At 51.2% G+C, this 22402-nt stretch overlaps 1 protein-coding gene across 3 annotated transcripts in view; it reads left to right on the top strand.

Moving 5' to 3' along the window:
• The window catches only part of LOC125429932 (breast cancer anti-estrogen resistance protein 3 homolog), a 47427-nt gene that overhangs the window by 12214 nt on the left and 12811 nt on the right, over positions 1-22402 (top strand). For all 3 annotated transcript variants that reach the window (XM_048491538.1, XM_048491539.1, XM_048491537.1), the window contains exons 2-6: positions 3171-3298; positions 6162-6586; positions 14731-14828; positions 17120-17685; positions 19049-19164. In XM_048491538.1, coding sequence (XP_048347495.1) covers positions 3191-3298; positions 6162-6586; positions 14731-14828; positions 17120-17685; positions 19049-19164 — 1313 coding nt within the window. In that variant the 5' untranslated portion in view covers positions 3171-3190. The remainder of the gene's footprint in view (positions 1-3170; positions 3299-6161; positions 6587-14730; positions 14829-17119; positions 17686-19048; positions 19165-22402) is intronic.

The following is a 22402-nucleotide window of genomic DNA, read 5'->3' as shown; positions in this document are numbered from 1 at the left end:
AATAAACAAAATAAATATTAGTGCCAAAAATAGCATTCTGCCCTGTTATCTCCCTTGTGTACCAACAATGGTGCTGGTGGGTGTGGCAAGACAATACAGCCTGCGGCCTCTGCTTGGTCCTTGCCCATTTGGCTTCTTGGCAGGACAGGGGGAGTGGTTTAATGCTTCATTGATGGAGGAGGAGTCATTCCAACCACCTTAAAGAAGGCGCTTAAAACCTGTTTTGAGTGCCAGTGTGGTGTAGTGGTTAAGAGCAGGTGCACTCTAATCTGGAGAACCAGATTTGATTCCCTGCTCTGCCACTTGAGCTGTGGAGACTTATCTAGTGGACCAGATTCGCTTGTGCACACCAACACATGCCAGCTGGGTGACCTTGGGCTAGTCACAGCTCTACGGAGCTCTCCCAGTCCCACCTACCCCACAGAGTGTTTGTTGTTGTGGGGGGTGTAGGGGTGAGCCCGCAAACCCAGCAGAACCATAGATAGAGCGCCTGGAATGCCGGTGCCAGCTGCGGCCTTCTGGGCGCACACGCTCCCCCACCCCCCCACCCCCGTTCCCCCGTGAGTCACAGGTCATGAACTACCTTACTGTCACCAGGTGTCCCAGACAAAGGGACAAAAGGGCTCTTGCCCCCAGGTATGGATTAGACCCAGACGCGGATGCTTCCTCCTGCACGTAGCAGCCTGATGAGATCACGCATCACATGACGCTCTCCCGCTCTCCTACCTGCCTGCCTCCTTTACACGCCCCCAGAGAAACCCTAATAAAAGGTGCCAGGGACTAGCACACGGCAGAGTTGCCAGATCCAAGGATCCCGCGCTTCCTGCTGCTGGCTCTCTCCACCGGATGATATCACCGCGTCTCGCCTCTTCCTTGTGATCCTCGCGGGCACGACTTCATGCGGGAAGGGCAAGGAGCTTGTAAGCCCCTTTGAGTCTCCCTGCAGGAGAGAAAGAGGGATATAAATCCAAACCCCTCCTCCTCCTCCTTCCCAGATTTTGCCCCCAGATCTCCAGGAAGTTCCCCACCTAGAGTTGGCAATCTTGGGCCAGGGGTTGCTTCCTTCCGTGAGGAACTTCCTGAATGCCCACCTCACAGGGTGTTTGTTGTGAGGGGGGAAGGGCAAGGAGATTGTCAGCCCCTTTGAGTCTCCTACAGGAGAGAAAGGGAGGATATAAATCCAAACTTTTCTTCTTCTTCTATTGGAGGCCCGATAGATGTGTTCCCATTGGAAACGGCATTTGTGGAATGCCCTCTCTTCTATCATTTGCGTGGGCATCTGTCCTTTTTAGTATTCAGACACTGCGTCAACAGGATTTTGTTTCCTCAGGCATTTGGCAGTTAGTGGTTTTGGTTGGAGCGTAGTGTGGATTATGTTTAAACATTGCTTTCCTCCCTGTAAACCTTCAACATTCTTTTCCTACCTTGCTGCTTTTGAAATGCTGTTTTATAGCTTACAGCAGTGATAGCGAACCTTTTCGAGAACGAGTGCCCAAATTGCAACCCCAAACCCATTTATTTATCGCAAAGTGCCAACACGGCAATGTAACCTGGATACTGAGGTTTTAGTTTAGAAAAAGGCTGGCTCTGAGGCGTGTGTTACTCGGGAGTAAGCTTGATGGTAGTCGGTGGCTTTGCTTTGAAGCAATCGTGCAACTCTTCCAACGGGTGAATCACAACCCTAGGAGGGTTTATTCAGAAGCAAGCCCCATTGCCAGCAACCGAGCTTACTCCCAGGTAAAGAATCACGCTTTAGTTCTTCGCATGAAAATCAGTGGGGTTTAACAGCACTTAACAGGGTTACCTACACTAATAATTGAGCCCAGCAGCCCAGACAAGCCTAGATGTGTGCTGGGGGGGTGGGGGTGACTCTGTTTGCACGTGCCCACAGAGAGGGTTCTGAGTGCCACCTCTGGCACCCATGCCATAGGTTCGCCACCACTGGCTTACAGGGTCTTTGACTGTGTTGTGAATCAGCATTGAAATAAAGACATAAGCACCATTCCGGGCCTGCTCAGCAAGAGAAAAACTTTAGTTGTCTAGAAAAGTGGGCCCTTTCTCCGGTCTGCTTGAAAATTGGTAGAGAGGGAGTTTCGTAGATGAGAGGTTGCCAATTTCACCCACATTCAACAGAAAACCAAGCAATCCCTAGAAGTGTGTTTTCATGAGAAATGAATAATGCACTAAGAGAAGGAAATGAATACCTTTTCTCAAAGCCAAGAAACAAAACGTTGCTTGCAGCTATTCCTGTGCACCTAGTGAATACTTTGATCTGGCCACTTTTGGTTTTTTTTTCTCTCTCCATGCAAATCTGGACGTGCTGGGAAGAAGACTTCCGTGGGCCTTTGTGCTTTGCTGTGGTTGCCAGGGTATCCAGGAGCAGAAGTGGCGTAGTGGTTAACAGCAGGTGTACTCTAATCAGGAGGAACCGGGTTTGATTCCCTGCTCTGCCGCCTGAGCTGTGGAGGCTTATCTGGTGAACCAGGCCTCGCCTGGGGCTATTTCTGCCCTGTGGTGAAAATCTGTTAGAAGAACCCAGAACCTGCTCCCAGTGGGTGGCTCTGCATTAGCCTTTTTGGGCTGGGAGATACTCACAAGATTAGCTTGTGCACTTCAACACATGCCAGCTGGGTGATCTTTGGAGCTCTCTCAGCCCCACTCACCTCACAGGGTGTTTGTTGGGGGGGGGGGGGAGGAAAGGAGTTTGTAAGCCCCTTTGAGTCTCCTTACAGGAGAGAAAGGGAAGATATAAATCCAACTCGTCTTCTTCTCTGTCATACAGTGCTGTCAATAACGTCGTCTCTTTTTTTAAAAAGTAAATGTTATTGCTTAAAAAATACAATAATACATACTAAATCCTATATTACATTCAGATTAAAATTAGACTTCTCCTTCAGCACAAAGCTAAACATCATTCAATACCTTAGTTGAAAAAGAAAGAAAACTTAGAAATGTTACAGAAACTAGAAAAGAAGATTATAAAATGTATCTTCTATTTCGCCGAATTTCGTAATCAAAATAATGAATTCAGTTGTCATTTATGCCAATAGTAAAAATCTTTGTGAGCATTAACTTTCGCTCACCTTATTGCTAAACTTCATTCAATAGGGAGTATTTCGTCTGCTCTGTGATGATCAGGTAATCAATCAGTTGTGTCTTGATTTTTTTAGGAGGCACGATCCACAGGAACATGGAGCCTGCCAGTGAGAAACTACGGAAGGAGTTGGAGGAGGAGTTGAAACTCAGTATGGATCAGCTGTGCAGCCACGCCTGGTACCATGGCTGTCTGCCCCGCAAGGTAAGAACAGTGAGGTGACCAGGCCTCGCCTGGGGCTATTTCTGCCCTGTGGTGAAAATCTGTTAGAAGAACCCAGAACCTGCTCCCAGTGGGTGGCTCTGCATTAGCCTTTTTGGGCTGGGAGATACTCACAACACTATTGCCCCAAGATTGGCCTGCCCTTTTCAGAGCTGCAGAAGGGAAAAGCACCTCTTTCCCTTCCCCACTCTCTCCCCCCCCCCCCCAAAGTTTTGAGCCCAGCAGACAGGGTTTCAGTGCAGAAAGCTTGGGGTCTAGATCAGACCTGGGCATTATACGGCCCGCGGGCCACATCTGGCCCGCCGGATGACCCTGACTGGCCCCCCTGCCGTGCTGGAGAGCGAGGCACCTTTGAAAGCCCCGCAGAAGCCGGTTTGCCTTGGCTGTCGGCTTCTGCGGGGCTTTCAAAAGCGCCTCGCCCCCCTGCCTTTTGGCCCGGCCCTCCACAATATTTTCTGTTTCTTATGTGACCCCATGGAAAAAATAATTGCCCACCCCTGGTCTAGATGGTAAAAAAAAAAAACCCCAGGTGGGTGCATCTGGGCCTTGAAAGGACACATTTCGGGTAGAGATGATGAGTCCGGTGTGATCGGGCCAGCTTCCCAGGCTGGACCCAGTATCTTGTGCAAGTAGTCAAGCACAGGGAAAAAATCTCTCCTGTCCCATCTTGGTGGTACTTCTATGTATGTGGAAATGAGCGAGCTAGAAAAGTAGACTGGGAGGGCGTGAGTAACTTGGGGACATGTGTGAAGGTAGAGAGTGAGAGGACAGTTACAGGAAATAACTCAGTAGAGAAGTAAAGAAAGACAGAATAAGTGTGTTCAGGGAAAGGGCTGTGGCTCAGTGGAGGAGACAGTTTTGCATTCAGAAGGTCCCAAGTTCAGTCCCCAGCATCTCCAGGTAAAGGTGATGTGAAGGACCTCTACCAAGATGTCAGAGAGCCATTGCCAGCCTGAAAAAGAAGAAGAGTTTGGATTTATATCCCCCCTTTCTCTCCTGCAGGAGACTCAAAGGGGCTGACAATCTCCTTGCCCTTCCCCCCTCACAACAAACACCCTGTGAGGTAGGTGGGGCTGAGAGAGCTCCGAGAAGCTGTGACTAGCCCAAGGTCACCCAGCTGGCGTGTGTGGGCGTGTACAGGCTAATCTGAATTCCCCAGATAAGCCTCCACAGCTCAGGCGGCAGAGCTGGGAATCAAACCCGGTTCCTCCAGATTAGATACACGAGCTCTTAACCTCCTACGCCACTGCTGCTCCTACTGTACTGAATTGACAGTACAGATCTTGATGCTCCCAGCAGAGGAATATCTAGGGGAAATGTAGCCCGGTGCAACTCACTTGCGTGCTGGGGCCTGATGTCTTCAGATGTCTTGTCTTGAAGTCAGTGTATGGACCTGGGGGAAGGAGGAGGGGTGTTGAGGCGATTTTCTGCTGCTGCAAGAGAGGATTTCATGAACTGCAGCTCACACGACCATCCCTCGAAGAAGAAGAAGCGTTTGGATTTATATCCTCTCTTTCTCTCCTGCAAGGACACTCAAAAGGGCTTACAATCTGCCCCCCCCCCACAACAAACACCCTGTAAGGCGGGTGTGATTGAGAGAGCTCAAAAGAACTGGGACTATCCCAAGGTCACCCAGCTGGCATGTGTTGGAGTGCACAAGCCAATGCGGTTCCCCAGAAAAGCCTCCACAGCTTAAGTGACAGAGCGGGGAAACAAACCCGAAAATGTAAGAGAAGTGGAGACTGAAGCGAGTGTTCTGATTGGTGTGGGGGGCTGAGGGCAAGGAGCAGACGTACCCTGGGTGTGTGCATGTGCAGATATGAAGACCCAGGAAAAAAGCCAATATAAATCAGAGCTTGTGTATCTAATCTGGAGGAACTGGGTTTGATTCTCCGCTCTGCTGCCTGAGCTGTGGATGCTTATCTGGGGAATTCAGATTAGCCTGTACACTCCCACACACGCCAGCTGGGTGACCTTGGGCTAGTCACAGCTTCTCGGAGCTCTCTCAGCCCCACCTACCTCGCAGGGTGTTTGTTGTGAGGGGGGAAGGGCAAGGAGATTGTAAGCCCCTTTGAGTCTCCTACAGGAGAGAAAGGGGGGGATATAAATCCAAACTCCTCCTCCTCCTCCTCTTCCTCTTCCTCTTCCTCTTCCGCCTCCTCCTCTTCCGCCTCCTCCTCCTCCTCCTCCTCCTCCTCCTCCTCCTCCTCCTCCTCCTCTTCTTCTTCTTCTTCTTCTTCTTCTTCTTCTTCTTCTTCTTCTTCCATTTTTCCGCCAAGGCCTACTACGACAAACGAGGACATTTTGGGAAGCATTTTGGGCAGAGCCGGGGGAAACACCTCTGAAAGAATTCCTTTGTTTTGGAATGAACTGAATGCTTTTGAAAACAAGGTTTTACTCACTCAAAATATATAAAAATCCACGTAAGACAGTGGTTCTCAACCTTCCTAATGCTGTGATCCTTTAATACAGCTCCTCATGTTGTGGTGACCCCCAACCCTAACATTTATCCATTTTACAGGTGGAGAACGCTGATGCAAAGAGTCTTAGGCGACCCCTGTGAAAGGGTCGTTCGACCCCCAAAGGGGTCCCGACCCCCAGGTTGAGAACCACTGATGTAAGACATCACTTCAATAGGGTGGTGTGGGTTTTCCTGGTTGTATGGCTGTGTTCCAGTAGCATTTCCAGTAACCATTCCAGTAACATGGCCATACAACCCGGAAAACCCACAACATCCTAGTGATTCCGGCCATGAAAGCCTTTGACAATACATCACTTCAATATTGGGCAATTCCTGGGTATAGCAAAGACAACTCCCTCTCTTTCCATCCTTCTGAGATTTTAGGAGGCAGAGTCTTTGCTGCAGAAGGATGGAGAATTCCTGATCCGTGACTCACGGTCCAGCGCAGGAGACTATGTTCTGTCCTGCTTCTGGGGTGGCCAGGCCCTACACTTCAAGATCATCCGAGTGGTCCTCCGTCCTCGCAAGGGTTATTCCCGCACCCTCTTCCAGTTTGAGCAGGAGCAGTTCGACAACGTGCCGGCCTTGGTGCGCTTCTATGTGGGCAACCGGAAAGCTATCTCGGACACCTCAGGGGCTGTGGTGTCCCAGCCTGTCAACAGGAGCTTGCCTCTCTGTTATCTGGAGGAACGCTACAGGGACACCGGACAGCTCCCTGGACTGGACAAGAAGCACAGAGCACCGGCTTGGCGGTTCAGTTCCCGCACAGCCACAGCTGGTGAGGAAATGGCGGAGGTGAACATACTTTGGTAAGAAAACTGCTGTGATGAAGGAATACAAGGTGGTGGAAAGGGCTTGTGGAAGGTGACAGGGAGGATAGGGTGTGGCCTGGAGCTCAGAACCGTTGCCGTAAGCAAGATCTACATCTGAGTAACTCTGGCCAGCGTGCTGTGTCCCAGCCTCAGGTCCTCACCTGTAAAGTGTAAATGATGAGTGGTCCAATGGGGGAGAGGGCCTATGGTTTAGCAGTATTGCACCTAGCTTTGCATGCAGAAGGGCCCAGGTTGTGTAGAGTTCTGGGCATCGCAATTCAAGAAGGTTATTGACAAGCTGGAACAAGTCCAGAGGAGGGCAACCAAAATGGTCAAAGGTCTGGAATCCATGCCCTACGAGGAGAGACTTAGGGAGCTGGGGATGTTTCGTTTGGTAAAGAGAAAGTTAAGAGGTGACATGCTAGCCATGTTTAGATATTTGAAGGGATGTCAGGTAGGTGAGGGAGCAAGCTTGTTTTCCACTGTTGCAGAGATTAGGACCAGGAGTCATGGGTTCAAGGGGAAGGAAAAGAGATTCCACCTGAACATCAGGAAAAACTTCCTGACAGTCAGGGCTGTTCGACAATGGAATTCACGGCCTCGGAGTGTGGTGGAGTCTCCTTCTTTGGAGGTTTTTAAAGAGAGGCTGGATGTCCATCTGTCAGGAGTGCTTTGATTATGTGTTCCTGCATTGCAGGGGGTTGGACTTGATGGCCCTTGGGGTCTCTTCCAACACTATGGTTCTATGATCCCTGGCATCTCCAATTAAAAGGACCATGTAGTACATAATGTGACAAATCTGAGACCTGGGAGGGCTGCTTCCAGCCTGAGCAGGCAATACTGACCTTGATGGACAAAGGATATGCAGATGGACAGTCAGATGCAACTGTGTGTTTCACATGTTAGGGCCTTGGGCCAGACTAGGGCCTACTAACCGCTTAGCTCTCCAAAGAGTTTTCTGGCTGAGCAAGTGGGAGTGAACACTAGCTGGAGTTGGACTGTTGTGGGTGCCCTTCAAGGGGCACCCACCCATGTGTGGGTGCCCTTCAAGGTGGGCCAGAAAGGTCAGGTGGTTTGATGGAATTCCAGTTCAGTGTGACATCTGAATGAGGATTGCCAATGGAGGTTTATTGGGGAAGCCAAGTGGAGGTGTATTGTAGAATGCTGAACTGGGATTCTAAACCATGTTTTTTTCATAGCACACGAACTAAAGTTGGCACCTGATGGGCCACTGCGAGTAGCAGAGTGCTGGACTAGATGGACTCTGGTCTGATCCAGCAGGCTAGTTCTTATGTTCTTATCTGACAGGCCACCTTCCAAAGTGGCTTTTTTCTCCATGTGAATTGATCTCTCTTGGCTGGAGAGCAATTGCCTGGAGATTTCCAGACACCACCCAGCAATCCTACTTGTCTGGATATCTGGGTGCAGAAATCTTATTTGTTCAGTGGGGCTGCCCCTCTGCAGGTGGCTACACCTGGGCCCTGTGTTTCCTGTGGTCACAATCCTGTTGAACCTGAATATCTGGCCCCTAAAACAACAGCAACAACAACAATAAAGGGTTTGAATTTATATCCCCCTTTCTCTACTGCAAGGAGACTCAAAGGGCTTACAATCTCCTTTCCCTTCCACCGCCCCGCCCCACAACAAACACCCTGTGAGGTGGGTGGGGCTGAGAGAGCTCCCTAGAGCTGTAACTAGCCCAAGGTCACCCAGCTGGCATGTGTTGGAGTGCACAAGCTAATCTGATTCCACAGCTCAAGTGGCAGAGTGGGAAATCAAACCCAGTTCTCCAGATTAGAGTGCACCTGCTCTTAACCGCTACATGAGAAAGAAAAGAGAAGGAACAGGAAACTCACATTGTGTGATTCCTTTTCATTTGAGTCCAAACAGCTTCAACTGTAATGCCTCGTTGTGGAATTCTTCCCTTGTGTAAGGAATTCCATAGACGCAGAAATAAAAGGCTTTGGGAGTAAAAGTCCATTTATTAAGACATCTTAGAAAGCTCAAGTACACGCAGTGGCAGGAATGACACTTCCCGCCAGAAGCACAGGTTATAATACCATTCACCCCATCCCCCCCTCCTGCTTCCCATGGGAACCGAGTCTTCATCTCCCGCGCAAAGATAAAGTCTCCGCCGATGCATCTGGCCTATCGCCCGGGCTGTGGAATGCACTCAAGGTTACTTCACCATCAACACCATTAAATCCTTTACACTCTGCCTCCCCTAAAGAAGACCCTTCCCCCCAGGTTTTATGCCCGGAAAAGTGAAAAGCAGAAATAAAGTGGGGGCTTCAATGTTCCGGAATAAACCCATTGATTATACCCAGAGGAATATCCACCCAAAACTAAATATTGCAAAGCGTTTTGCGATTAGCGAGAGTCAAGATAAGCGTCAATTTACCGTAGTGCTTGTGGCCATCAATAATAATGGGTGAGGGGCCTCTCCGGTAGTCGTGCCAGGCATCCAGGCAGGGAGCCTCCTTGAGCAAGCTGGAATGGAAGACAGGATGGATATTTACTAAGAGAGTTAAGAGGGAAATCTAAGCGAGCAGTGACATCATTAATCACTTTAGTAATCTGAAAAGGTCCCACAAATCTCTTGCCAAGTTTGGAAAATTTATGCCGTCTCTGAGATTTTTTTGTAGATAAATACGCAGGAGCCCACCGCAGAGGAAAATCCGGCCCGGTGTTTATCCGCTTGCAGTTTTTTTGGGGTCCTTTAGCATTTGCTCGAAGCGGTCTGGACGACTTCCATCTCGGCTGGGATGAAATCCATTGTTAGCGAAATTCTGGGGGTCCAGCTGCTGCGGGTAGTTGTAACTGTGGCCCGGAAGGGCGACCAGATACAATTTCAAAGGGTTTCTTTGTACTACTATGAACACGCATTGTTGTGGCGTGCTCCATAAGCGGAATAGCTCGCACCAATTGTCTTGGTGGTAGTTGAGGGTATGCTGCGCGTAAATACTGTACTCTAGGGTTCTGTTAGTTCTCTCTAGTCTGGCGTCACTTTGAGGAAGGCGTGGTAGAGGTGACGGTAGGCGACCCCAACAACCCCAAAAAAACTTTCAGAACTTTGAGATGAATTGGGGGCGTGATTAGGAACCTATACTTGGTGAATGAGCGGTAAACATGTTGAATCAAACAGCCGTGCCAACTTAGGAAGGATGGAAGCACATGGAATAAAATGGAGCTTGCTTGAAATAAGTCTACCACCACCCATAAAACCCGTGTTGCCATGACTTCGGGCAAATCTGTAATAAAATCCATGGAGATGACTTCCCAAAGAGGCGGGAGGCTACCCGGGAGAGGTTTCAATAGTCATGGGGCTTTCGGAAGGATAGTTTTGGCTTCTGCACAAACCGAGCAGCCTTTAATATTTACCTCAATGTCTTTGCATTAGCAGCCACCGAACACTACCCGGCGGGCTAAATGCAAGTTTTCAAAAGCCAAAATGTCAGCGAGCGGGCATGGCAAGCTTCAAAGAACCTGCTTGCGGAGAGCCGCGTACCAACAGTCCCCTCCGCCAAACTCCATTCTCCAAGCGCGGTGGGAGTCTCCTTGACAAGTGCAGCCCGCCTCCTCCAGTTCCCGCAGGAAGGAGAGCGAGACTGGGAGCCGGGGGGTGGAGGAGAAGTGGGCGTTGAGATCTGGTAGCCAGCCCCAACTGGGAGGAAAGGAAAAGAACAGTCGTGGAATGTCTACATTAAGGCAGCCCCACCCCTCGGTAGGCAGCGTCAACCAGTTTGTTAGTTTTCAGGAAAAATGGACTGTAAAGAGAAGCGAGAAAGAAATCATTGCTTGAAGTTGTTTGTATCTTGAGGGGTGGAAAGAGCTGCCAGGTTTTATGATCCGACCAAACTTGAAAGGGGTGCTTAGCCCCCTCCAGCCAGTGATGGCGTAAGTGGAGAGTGCTACATTAGCCGCCAGTCTCTTTGTCTCACAGTCAGTTGAGGTTAGAGGCACCAGAGAATTTTTAGACAAATAAGCACCAGACCAGTCACCATCTTTATTTTTTCTGCAACAGGACTGCCCCAAGTGCTTTGTCGAAGCGTCCGCATTGAACCACAAGCGGAGATCTGGGTGGGAATTGCTTTAGGATAGGTTGATTAGTAGCATGAATTTTAATAGTTGAAGAGCTGTTTGACATTCCTCAGACCAGGAAAGGGGGGGCGGGCTTGGCCGGACAGTGGATCTTTACCCTTAGTCGTAAGAAGGTGTGAGGAAGGAGAGAGTCAGTTCAACAAATTGGAATAAAATCCACGATAGAAATTAGCAAAACCAGAAGCGACTGGAGTTCTTTGGGTTAGGTAAGGGCAGGCCATTGGAGGACCTCGTCATTTCGCAGGATCCATTTTTAAAGCCTGGTGAATCAGTAACAAATAGTCAATGGAGGTCTGATGAAAACAGCTGGAGAGTTTGTAAAGAGAGTTGTCAAGCAAGCGTTTCCAATACCTCTCGAACCAATATTTCATGCTCTTCTATAGTTTGTGAGTAAATTAAAGCGTCATCTAAGTATACAACAACTCCTTGTACAGTAAATCATGGAGAACTTAGTTGATAAGGGCCATAGAAGCTCCGGGGCCCCATAACCCGAATGGCATGATTAAGTATTCAAACTGTCCAAGCTTTGTGTTAAATGCAGTCAAGGTGTTCATATCCTTCAGCAATTCTGACTCTGTAATAAGCTTCTCTCAAAATCCAATTTAGTAAAAATCGTCCTTTGCGAGTGCATCTAAAGGAGTCATGATCAAAGCCGAAAGGATATTTATTGGACAGGAGACGCGTGAAGACCTCGATAATCTGTGCAAAGCCGTAAAGACCCATCTTTCTTTTTGACAAACAAAGCGGGAGCAAGCGTGTATTGTGTGTTTGGTAGCCCGCCCGTATGAACCAGCGAGAGCAAGGTTCTTGTCTAGAAGGCCGCAGTTCCTTCTCCTCATTGGGACTCATGCGGTAGATTCTACCCTTGGGTAGTTGTGCCCCTGGTTGTATGACAATTTTACAGTCAGTGTCTCTGTGGGGTGGCAACTGATGGCATTCCTGCTCTGAAAAACTCTGGCTAGATCGTGATATGCAATTGGGATGCCAATAGAATCCGGAGCAATCACTGAAAACCAGGGAGGGTGTGTGTGTCAGGAAGCGTTAAGGTTTTCTTCCCAATTCATGTGTTCACACTTGAGGGAGGAATTGATTGAATTCTGGGATCCTTTCTTTCAAATGAATTTTTGGTTCATGTAACAATAACCAAGGCATGCCCAAAACTATGGAGTGTTTGGCCACTGGCATGCAAAATGAAACTAATTTTCTCCCAGTAATTATGAGGAGGAGGAACGGCTGTGTTTTGTACTGGGCGATCCTTAGTTTCGAGGGCTGGCCGTCCATTTGGGTGAAAGGGTATGGGCTTAGCCAGAGGAATTCGGTCTAGACCTAGCTCCTCTGCCACCTGGGGCCGCATTAAGCAGTGGGAACTGGCGGGAATCCACAAGGCCGAGGCTATAATCTCGCAGTGTGTTTAGCCAGGGTTAGCCAAATGCTTGAACAGTAATGGGGCGCTGCCTTCCTCACCGCGTCAGTCGGGCCCATGTCCATGGGGGGGGCTGAAGAAAGGCAAACAGCTGCTTCCCCTCCTCTGGAGTGGCAACCCGGTCACGCTTTGGAGCGAGCCAGTGGGGCTGAAACCCTGACCTGCGTGGTGGTTTGGCAGGCGGAGTCTGTGAACTGGGGTTGTTGGTTTTGCTTCTTGGAAGGACAGTTGGCTGGCTAAGATGACCTGGCCCTCCGCGTAAAGACACAATCAAATTAAAGCGGCCGGCGTTCAGAAGGTGGTTCCGGTAGGGCGGCTGGAAGCGGTTGGTGGACACAGTAGTGGTTTTAGGGCGTGGCGGCCTCCTTGGCTGGCGTATTCAAGCGAGGCGCCACCTGAGACTAACTGCTGGATCCAATCTGCAATGGTGAGGAACCCGAATTAAAACACCGTTTCCGCGTAGTTTGTTGTCCACCGCATCTGAGAAGTATTAGCATTTCATCGTTCAGGCCACTCAGAGAGGAGGAAGTCGAGCAGCGCCGCCCGCCTGAAATTCCGCGGACAAATTCTGCAAATGGGCGGTTGCCTTGCTGGATGGTTTGATAGTGCGGATAGCTTCATTCTACGGCCTGGATCTTGGCGGCTCTTAGAGCTTGGAGAATCGCGGGCACTGTCACGAGAGTCCTCATCCCTGCACAAATCAAAACAATCCCGAACCAGTGGGCTGCACCCCATCCAGAACTGAGCGATGTCCCGTATTTTCCAGCGTTCAAGCGGTATAGATCATCATAGTCTTCAAGTAGGCATTGAGTTGCAAGATGATAGGGAAGTTTGAGGCGGTCCCATCAAAGCGGGCTGGTATGGGGCGATGTAGCCCGTTCAGCTGGCCGCAAGCGCCTGCTGGGAGATGAAGTTCGCTGGTTGAAGCGGAGTTGGGCAGGCAGCTGTTATGCGAGAGGCGGGCTCAGGCGCTGGCCGGTGCAGCTGGCGTTTGGAGTGGCGGGACCCGATGCGGCGTGGCCCCCCTGGCACCAGCATGATCAATGCTGCCGCAAGCTCCAGCAGGGGACCCCCCTGGTCTGCTGCCTCCCTTAGTTCCCGTTCCCTCTCCAACGCAGCCAGCTCTCTCTCCTTACTTGAGCCAATGCATCTTGGCGAATGGCATGCAAAGCAGCTTTTCGTTCAATTTAGCCAGTTAGGTCCGTTTGGGGCTGGTGGGATTCACTTTTCGCGTCTTGGTACAGGCAACAGCGTTCACCGTTGTAAATCAGTCTGGACATTTCAGGACTTTATCATGGACTGACAGATTCTGGGCATATTATGGATTGGGCGTCTTTTAGCGCGGTCAACTCGAGCTGGACTTCTTTCGCGTTGCTGTTCCGGTCCCTCTGCAGAGGTTTGGCGCTCTCGCTGCAACTGTGCCGTTCCTCCTCCATAGCTGGCGTTCGCGGTTCCATGCGGCAGGCATCTCGAAGTATTACTTCCTCATCCAGTCTTCTCTGCGATGGGAGAGGAAGCCGGTCAGCTGGGAATGCAGGCTTTCTTCAGACTCTTCGTCGTAGGCGAGCCATCGGAGGCAAGCGTAGCCGCCCGTATACCCGGTAGCTCGAGGCACCTCAGGTCGCGATGCCCGGACGGGATGGGGGAAGTCCGATTAGGGAAGCGGTCACCGGATACCCCTCCCAATTCCAGATTAGTCAGTGTCCTTAGGGCCAGACCCGCTGTGCCACGGTGGTTCCTTGGGAGCATCACCAAAATCACGAGTCAGGGAGATACCGTTCAATGGATTCCTGGATTTGCCGCTATGTGAAAGGTGGTCAAACCCGTCTCTCCTCCATGACAGGTTACGCATCTCACAGGGTTTGTAATAATCCCACACGGAAGCGGGTAGAATCCCGATCCACAGAGCTCGATCCAGACCTTGGCGCTAAGCGGCCATGAAGTCCCCATTGTAAATTAAATCACGTCCCTCGTTCCAACGGAGTAAAAAAAGGAAGACTTCGTGCTGTCGAGGGCCGGGGAAGAACCACCAGCGGTACGTTCTCCTGCGGTTTCTCCAGATTAGAAGGGAAAGGTCAGACCCTCTTTGGGGGGCTTTACCGCGCATTCCGCCAGTAATTCAACCTCTCCGCCATAAGACAAAGAGGTCCACTGCAAGAATATAGATGAATTATGATTCCTGCCACAATGTAAGGAATTCCATGAAGCCTTGAAATAAAAGGCTTTGGGAGTAAAAGTCCATTTATTAAGACGTCAAGCTCAGAATTACCGCGGTAGCAGGAATGACACTTCCCGCCAGAAGCACAGGTTATAATACCATTCACCCCATCCCCCCCTCCTGCTTCCCATGGGAACCGAGTCTTCATCTCCCGCGCAAAGATAAAGTCTCCGCCGATGCATCTGGCCTATCGCCCGGGCTGTGGAATGTACTCAAGGTTACTTCACCATCAACACCATTAAATCCTTTACACCTTGTCTGTCTGAACAATCCTGCCCTGTGCTGGGCACCTGCAGCCTCATCTGCCCACGCAGTTTGAACTCAAGATTTTGTAAGAGAAGGGGGTCTGGGCCACTTGATCTAAGCACTCTCGTTCCCCGCCCCCCTCTTGCCCGGCAGGACAAAGGACCGAAGAGGAAGTGACCCCAGTAGCCTCAACCAGCTGGACTGGAGACCCTCGCTGTACTCTGCTCGTTCAGACAGCAATTTGCTAAATGGTGAGTGTGTGCGTGTGGTGGGGTTTTTCCCCGCCCCAAAACATGCAGCTTGGTACATCATGGAGAGATTGTGCAGAATATATGTATTGTCGAAGGCTTTCACGGCTGGAATCACTGGGGTGCTGTGTGGTTTCTGGGCTGTATGGCCGTGTTCTAGCAGCATTCTCTCCTGACGTTTCACCTGCATCTGTGGCTGGCATCTTCAGAGGATCTGATAGTAGGAAAGCAAATGGAGTATATATACCTGTTGGAGTGTCCAGGGTGGGGGAAAGAACCATTGTCTGTGAACAAGTAATTGCACCCTTTTGCACCCTTTACTTGTTCACAGACAATGGTTCTTTCCCCCACCCTGGACACTCTAAGACAGTGATGGCGAACCTTTTCAAGACCGAGTGCCCAAATTGCCACCCAAACCCCACTTATATATCGCAAAGTGCCAACCTGGCAATTTAACCTGAATACTGAGGTTGTAGTTTAGAAAAACTGGTTGGCTCCAAGGCGCGCGTTACTCGGAAGTAAGCTTGGTGCATGCTTCAAATGTGTGAATCATGACCTTAGGAGCGTTTACTCAGAAGCAAGCCCCATTGCCAGCAACCGAGCTTACTCCCAGGTAAAGGATCGTGCCCAGGCCAGCCTAGGGGTGTGTGCGGGGAATCGTTCCCCACCCCCCACATGATGAACCACAGAAAAGGCTCTGAGTGCCACCTCTGGCACCCGTGCCATAGGTTCACCACCACTGCTCTAAGAGGTATATATACTCCACTTGCTTTCCTACGATCAGATCCTCTGAAGATGCCAGCCACAGATGCGGGTGAAACGTCAGGAGAGAATGCTGCTAGAACACAGCCATACAGCCCGGAAACCACACAGCACCCCTCTGCAGAATATAGTTTCTCTTCGGTCTTCCCGTGCAGAATCTAATGCCTGACATACCCCTGAAAATACTTCGCTGCTTTGCAATGAACGAATGGGTTTCCTACATGGTAGTTGCCTACTTCCTCAACTTGTTTTGGTTTGGGCTCAATGTATTTTGGGCTCAATGTATCCTTTGGACCCAATGTATCCTTTCTGGCACGGAAGGATGATATATGCAGAGCCGTACGGCCTATAGGGACATGGCGTCACCCATGTCCCTGGGTGCATGCTTTTCGGTCACATGATGAAACGGCATGCACCCCAGTTGCAGGCTGCTGAGGGCCCCCCCCGCCCCCCTGCAGGCCATTTCCTGCTGTCCCCAGGGGCTGCCTGGGCCACCCACCGCCGTCAAGCCCCGCGCCCCCGGCCCTCCGTGTAGGCTACCTCTTAGGGCAGACCTGGGCATTATACGGCCCGCGGGCCACATCCGGCCCGCCGGATGACCCTGACCGGCCCCCCTGCCGTGCTGGGGAGCGAGGCGTCTTTGAAAGCCCCGCAGAAGCCGGTTGCCTTGGCTGCTGGCTTCTGCGGGGCTTTCAAAAGTGCCTCGCCCCCCTGCCTTTTGGCCCGGCCCTCCACAATATTTTCTGTTTCTTATGCGGCCCCATGGAAAAAATAATTGCCCACCCATGTCTTAGGGAGAAGAAGAGGGGTTTGGATTTACATCCCCGCCTTTCTCTCCTATACAGAGACTCAAAGGGACTTACAAACTCTTTTCCCTCCTCCCCCTCACAACAAGCACCCTGTGAGGTGGGTGGGGCTGAGAGAGCTCCAAAGAACGGTGGACACCCAGCTGGCAGGTGTCGGAGTGCACGAGCTAATCTCGTTCACCAGACAAGCCTCCACAGCTCAAGTGGCAGAGCGGGGGAATCAAACCTGGTTCTCCAGATTAGAATGCACCTGCTCTTAACCACGACACCATGCTGGCTCAGCAAAAGATGAGCAGGATTTCTGGGGTGTAATATTCCAAGGGTCACGGTGATGATGAAAGGAGTTTTGACTTGAAAACTCATAGAAGAGTTTGGATTTATATCCCCCTTTCTCTCCTGCAGGAGACTCAAAGGGGCTGACAATCTCCTTGCCCTTCCCCTCTCACAACAAACACCCTGTGAGGTGGGTGGGGCTGAGAGAGCTCCAAGAAGCTGTGACTAGCCCAAGGTCACCCAGCTGGCGTGTGTGGGAGTGCACAGGCTAATCTGAATTCCCCAGATAAGCCTCCACAGCTCAGGCGGCAGAGCTGGGAATCAAACCCGGTTCCTCCTGAAATCCTTGTTGCTTTCTAAGATGCTCCTGGACTCAAATTGAGCTCTTCTGCTGCAGACTAACAAGGGGAAACTCTCCCTCTAATCATCTTTTGTTCTTCCTCCCATCCACAGGCAGCCCAGAAGCTCCGCCTGGAATCCAGGACCACAGCCCTCTCCCTCTCCCTCCCCCATCTCCAGTCTTCCGCACAGGGAGCGACCCCGTCCTTCGGCCAAACACTCCTTCATCTTACGCACAGGGGGGCTCGGCCCTGAGTGGCTCTGAGGGGCGGCTCCATGCCAAGGCGCCACTCAAGCCCCTCCGGGCCCCTTCCGTGCTAGTGAATGACTACTGTGAACTGGTGCCCAAGGCCCCCGAAGGCCCCCGGAGCCACGTGGAACACCTGAAAGTGGAAGAGAGGTGGCGTGGCTGGGCTCACGTCACAGAGACTGCCTTTGGGTTCCTGGACGCGGAAGGGTCTTCTCCCTTGCCTGACTTGGGGGACACGAAGGAGGAGCTGGGATTTGAGCGGCCCCTGCTGGAGACGGTCTCCTCCTTCCAGCCTCGGCTCTTCCGCTCACTGCTCTTGCCTCCTGACAATAAGCCCTTGGACCCCAAAACTCTCCAGAGCCTCAAGGCCATCTTTTCCCAGCACGACTGCCGAGTGACTGCCTTGCACATCCTGCAGGTGGACTGCCAGGTGAGGAAAACTTCCAGCTCATCGCTTTTACTCCTCCTCCTCCTCCTCCTCCTCCTCCTCATTTTACAGATGGGGAAAACTGAGGTCGATGGCTTTTCTTTTGCCTACAACTCTCCTGAGGGCTAACAATTGAGCATAACCCCTCCCCACAGGGAAGTTTCTCTTACAGAGAGAAAGAGGAGATATAAATCCAACAGCAGTGGCGTAGGAGGTTAAGAGCTCATGTATCTAATCTGGAGGAACCGGGTTTGATTCTCCGCTCTGCCGCCTGAGCTGTGGAGGCTTATCTGGGGAATTCAGATTAGCCTGTACACTCCCACACATGCCAGCTGGGTGACCTTGGGCTAGCTACAGCTTCTCGGAGCTCTCTCAGCCCCACCCACCTCAAAGGGTGTTTGTTGTGAGGGGGGAAGGGCAAGGAGATTTTAAGCCCCTTTGAGTCTCCTGCAGGAGAGAAAGGGGGGATATAAATCCAAACTCCTCCTCCTCCTCCTCCTCTTCTTCCTCTTCTTCTTCCTCTTCTTCCTCTTCTTCTTCTTCTTCTTCAAGGTCAAAAGCCACTTCACTGATACAGATGCTATTTCTATTATTGGGGAACAACCTCCAATTTTCATTTTTAAGTTCCCAATTTTTCTTCAGACCTGTTTCATTTCCTCAGGTTTGCGGAAAGAACTGTCTCGTCTGTTCGTGACCTCAGTCTTTAGATGTAAGTGTCCACAGATGGGGCCATGTTGAGAGTCAGATGTATAGATTATATTTTTACCATTTGCTAGCCTTCAGTGATGCCAGACAGTCTGTCATTGGAAGCAGTCTTAGTCCTACGATCATTCTTTCTACGAGCGTCCAACTGAAGTGAAGTCAGAGTTAGATTCAGGTGAAAAACTGTTGTATTCTAATATATGCTGTGCAGCATTACAAGAAACGTTGGCTACTTAAAATATTTCCTCTTCTAATGACTCGGGGCAGGCTTTAATATGACAGAACTAAAATCTGAGGGTGTTTGCAGCACCCAAACATTTGAGTGATTTTGATTCTTGAGCTTCCAGTCGGAACATAAATTGGCTTTGTGTAGTCAGAACATACAGTGGTAGCTTGACGTGTAAAGCCCCACCTGCCTGCAGCCTGAAGTTGGTCTGGGTGGGTGGGTGGGAGTGGATTCCCAGAAAAAGCTGGAGGGGATCAGGAGAAGTCTACAATGGGAAGGGAGAATCAATGAAAATGGCTCCTTCTTGTGCATATAGAAAGGTTCCCTGAGATCTAATCTAACATCTTGGCAGTCCGTCAGAGAAACTTCCCCGCGGGGAGGGGTTATCTTCTTCCTCCCCCTTCTATCATTTCCCTAAACACTCCATCTGTTCCTCAGGCTGCCAGAATCACTGGTGTCTCCAAGGAGCAGCAGCAGGCCATGGGGGTTGACTCAGGCCTGGAGCTGATAACGTTGCCTCAAGGGCACCAACTGCGGAAGGACCTGCTGGAAAGGTACCAACTTTGGAGTCTTCTCTTTGCCATGACTGTCAGAACCTAGAGCTGACACTACAAAGCGGCAGGAGGCAGGGTGTATCTTTCACAAATGGCACACCTGCTTCATATAGCCCAGTGATGGCGAACCTTTTCGAGACCGAGTGCCCAAATTCCAACCCAAAACCCACTTATTTATCACAAAGTGCCAACACAGCAATTTAACCTGGATACTGAGGTTTTTGTTTAGAAAAAACGGTTGGCTCCGAGGTGTGCGTTACTCGGGAGTAAGCTTGGTGGTAGTTGGTGGATTTGCTTTGAAGCAACCGTGCAACTCTTCCAACGGGTAAAACACGATCCTAGGAGGGTTTACTCAGAAACAAGCCCCATTGCCAGCAACCGAGCTTACTCCCAGGTAAAGGATCATGCTTTAGTTCTTCGCATGAAAATCAGTGGGGTTTAACAGTGCTTAACAGGGTTACCTACACTGCTTCCCAAAAACTAGATTTTAGGTTTAATGCTAACAATCGAGCCCAGCGGCCCAGGCCAGCCTAGATGTGTGTGGAGGGGTGTGTGTGTGAATGTTTGCACGTGCCCACAGAGAGGGCTCTGGGTTCCAGCTCTGGCACCCGTGCCATAGGTTCACCACCACTGATATAGCCAAAGCAAAATCAGAACTTGACTGAAAAGCAGAAGTGGGGGGGGACAGGCCAAGGACAGATCCCTTTCCCCCCTCCCAGTTAAAAGCAGAAGGAATAGCAAACTCTGAAGCCTCCTCTGGCAATTAGGGAGCCAGGGCCATTTGTAGAAGACGCTCTGCCCATTCGTTCCCCTTCGCTTGGAGATGAGAGGTGATGGAAGGCAGCACCCCTGGGCCTGTACCCCAAGCTAAGGCCAATCTGTTAGTGGTTCCTGGCCCCTCAATGATGCGGCTGGCCTCCACACGGGCCAGGGCCTTTACGGCTCTGGCCCCGGCCTGGTGGAACACTCTTCCTCCAGCTGTCCGGGCCCTGCGGGATCTTGGCGAGTTCTGCAGGGCCTGTAAGACGGAGTTGTTCCGCCGGGCCTTTGGAGGGACCAGCCGCTGAAAGTGCCCGGTTGGCTCCTGATATCTGGGCCTCTCTCCAGCTAATGGGATGTGCCGTCTCTCCCTCCTGGGGAGGATTTTATTAAAACAAAATGGGGTTCGTTGGATGCCTCCTACTGTTATTGCTGCTTTAATTGTTTTACCTAGTTTATTTTAACTGTGTTTTAAAGTTGTACACCGCCCAGAGCCCCTCGGGGATGGGGCGGTATAAAAGTTCAAATAATAAAGAAACAAACAAACAAACAAACTCCGCCGGTGGCTGGGAAGGGAGGACTGAAAGGCCAGCGGGCTGAGGGAACACAAGGATTCCCTTGCAACCGCCACCTCCTTTGCTCAGCCCTTGGCTGCCTGAGGCAGCTGTAGGCATGTGGGGTGGCTTCGACAACAGTGGGCTGGGAGACTACGCCAGAAGGCGGCCTAGCCAGGTGCTCCGACTTGGTCTGCTGCTCCTCCAGGGCCAGGCAAAGAGCTGAGACCTCAACCTGGCTGAAGTGCAACAGACCAGGATTGGACCTGAAGGTCCAGGGGCTCTGACACAATCACTGGGTCTGCTGAGTGGCTCACATCCCAACCAAGCGGAAACCAACCAGGCATCCCCCACCACCAAGGAAGGGAAACAGTGACCCAAGAGACTGGGCTGCTCTCTGTGTTTCACCTTTTCCCCCTTACCTGGGCTAATGCCAGCCCATAGAGGCCAATTCTGATCAGGTCAGTAGTGTAGAATTAGCTCCCTGGCCTTTTCCCACTTCTAGCCCTCCCCAGTAGTGGTTTCGGGGGCACATCGGAGAGCCCTGTTCCAGGTCCCCGGTGTAACTTGGCCTCTGCATAGGTGGAGCTGTGAGTCAGAAAAAGAGTGGCCATTCAAAGCAGGGTCTTTTTTTAACCTTGCCCTCTGACCTTCCGGGAGCTGCCCCACTTCAGAATCCCAGTTGCAATAAAAGCCATCTGGGCTCACCTTCTTTATGTAGTGGCCATGAAGGCAGTGGCGGAGCTATAAGGGGACTGGAGGGAGGGGTGCACCGCGCACCGGGCGTGCACCATTGGGTCATATGGGGGGGCAGAAAATCACCCCTGACACCTCCCCCTTCCCCCTCATACCCCCTTCCCCCCACTCCTCCCCCTTCCCCCTGCAGCCCCCCTTCCACACTGACCTTACTTTAAAGCAGCCTGGTGGGAACTACATTTCCTGGTGTACAAAAAGCAACCTGGTGGAAACGACACTTCCCAGGAGACCTTGCGAGCCCCACTCCCAGGAGTTGGGGCTTGCAAGGTCTCCTGGGAAGTGTAGTTCCCACCATTCTGCTTTTTCTGCATCAAAAAGTGTAGTTCCCACCAGGCTGTTTTAAACTGAGGTAAGTAGGGGAGGGCGAGGGGGGGAAGGGGTAGGGGGCGTGGTGGTGGGGCCGGGCGCCATTCCCCCTCCCCACGCCTCTGCATGAGGGTTACAGTGTACCACATGGGAAACATTTGGAATACTCAGAAATTCTATACAAAACATGCGTAATATTATGCTAAGAAATACGGTAGAAAAACTGAAGCCCCCCCCCCCCCCGCCAGTGGTGGGATCCAAAAATTTTAGTAACAGGTTCCCTCGCCAGCCCCCCCTCAGCAAAGGGGGCAGAGGCGTACCTAGGCAAACCTGAGCCCTGGGCAAAACCTGAGTTGGATGCCCCCCCCATGGGCAGCCACCCCACCACGCCCCCCCCAATTTTTTTTGCACCAGGTCATTTCTAAATCATCATCACATTATAGAAAATGCCCCAACTCACAAATCTGAACACAGCAATGGTGAAACACACAGGTTCTTTGATAGAGACTGGTGAGATAAAAGGTACAAAAGGCTGAGAATCCATGAATTGCAGTACCTGAAAGGGATTAAACCAGTTCAGGGAGTTACATTATCAGTCGCAACTGCTATATGGAACCTTCACGTTCGAAGGCAGGATGCCTCTTGGGGAGGCGAGGGCGTGGAGATGGAAAAGCGGACCCAATTAGTAACCCCCTCTCGGCACACACAAATAATTAGTAACCCACTCTCAGGAACTGGTGAGAACCTGCTGGATCCCACCTCTGCCCCCCGCCCCACCCCCCACCCCCAATTTCTTGTGTGTTTCTTTGAGCACTGGCTTTCTGCACCCTGTGGCACAGCACCCTCTTGGGTCTCACAGAATC

The sequence above is a fragment of the Sphaerodactylus townsendi genome, linkage group LG03 (assembly GCF_021028975.2).
Source record: "Sphaerodactylus townsendi isolate TG3544 linkage group LG03, MPM_Stown_v2.3, whole genome shotgun sequence".
Taxonomy (NCBI): domain Eukaryota; kingdom Metazoa; phylum Chordata; class Lepidosauria; order Squamata; family Sphaerodactylidae; genus Sphaerodactylus; species Sphaerodactylus townsendi.
Note: the sequence above shows the minus strand (reverse complement) of the source record. Positions and strands in the feature narration are given on the sequence as shown.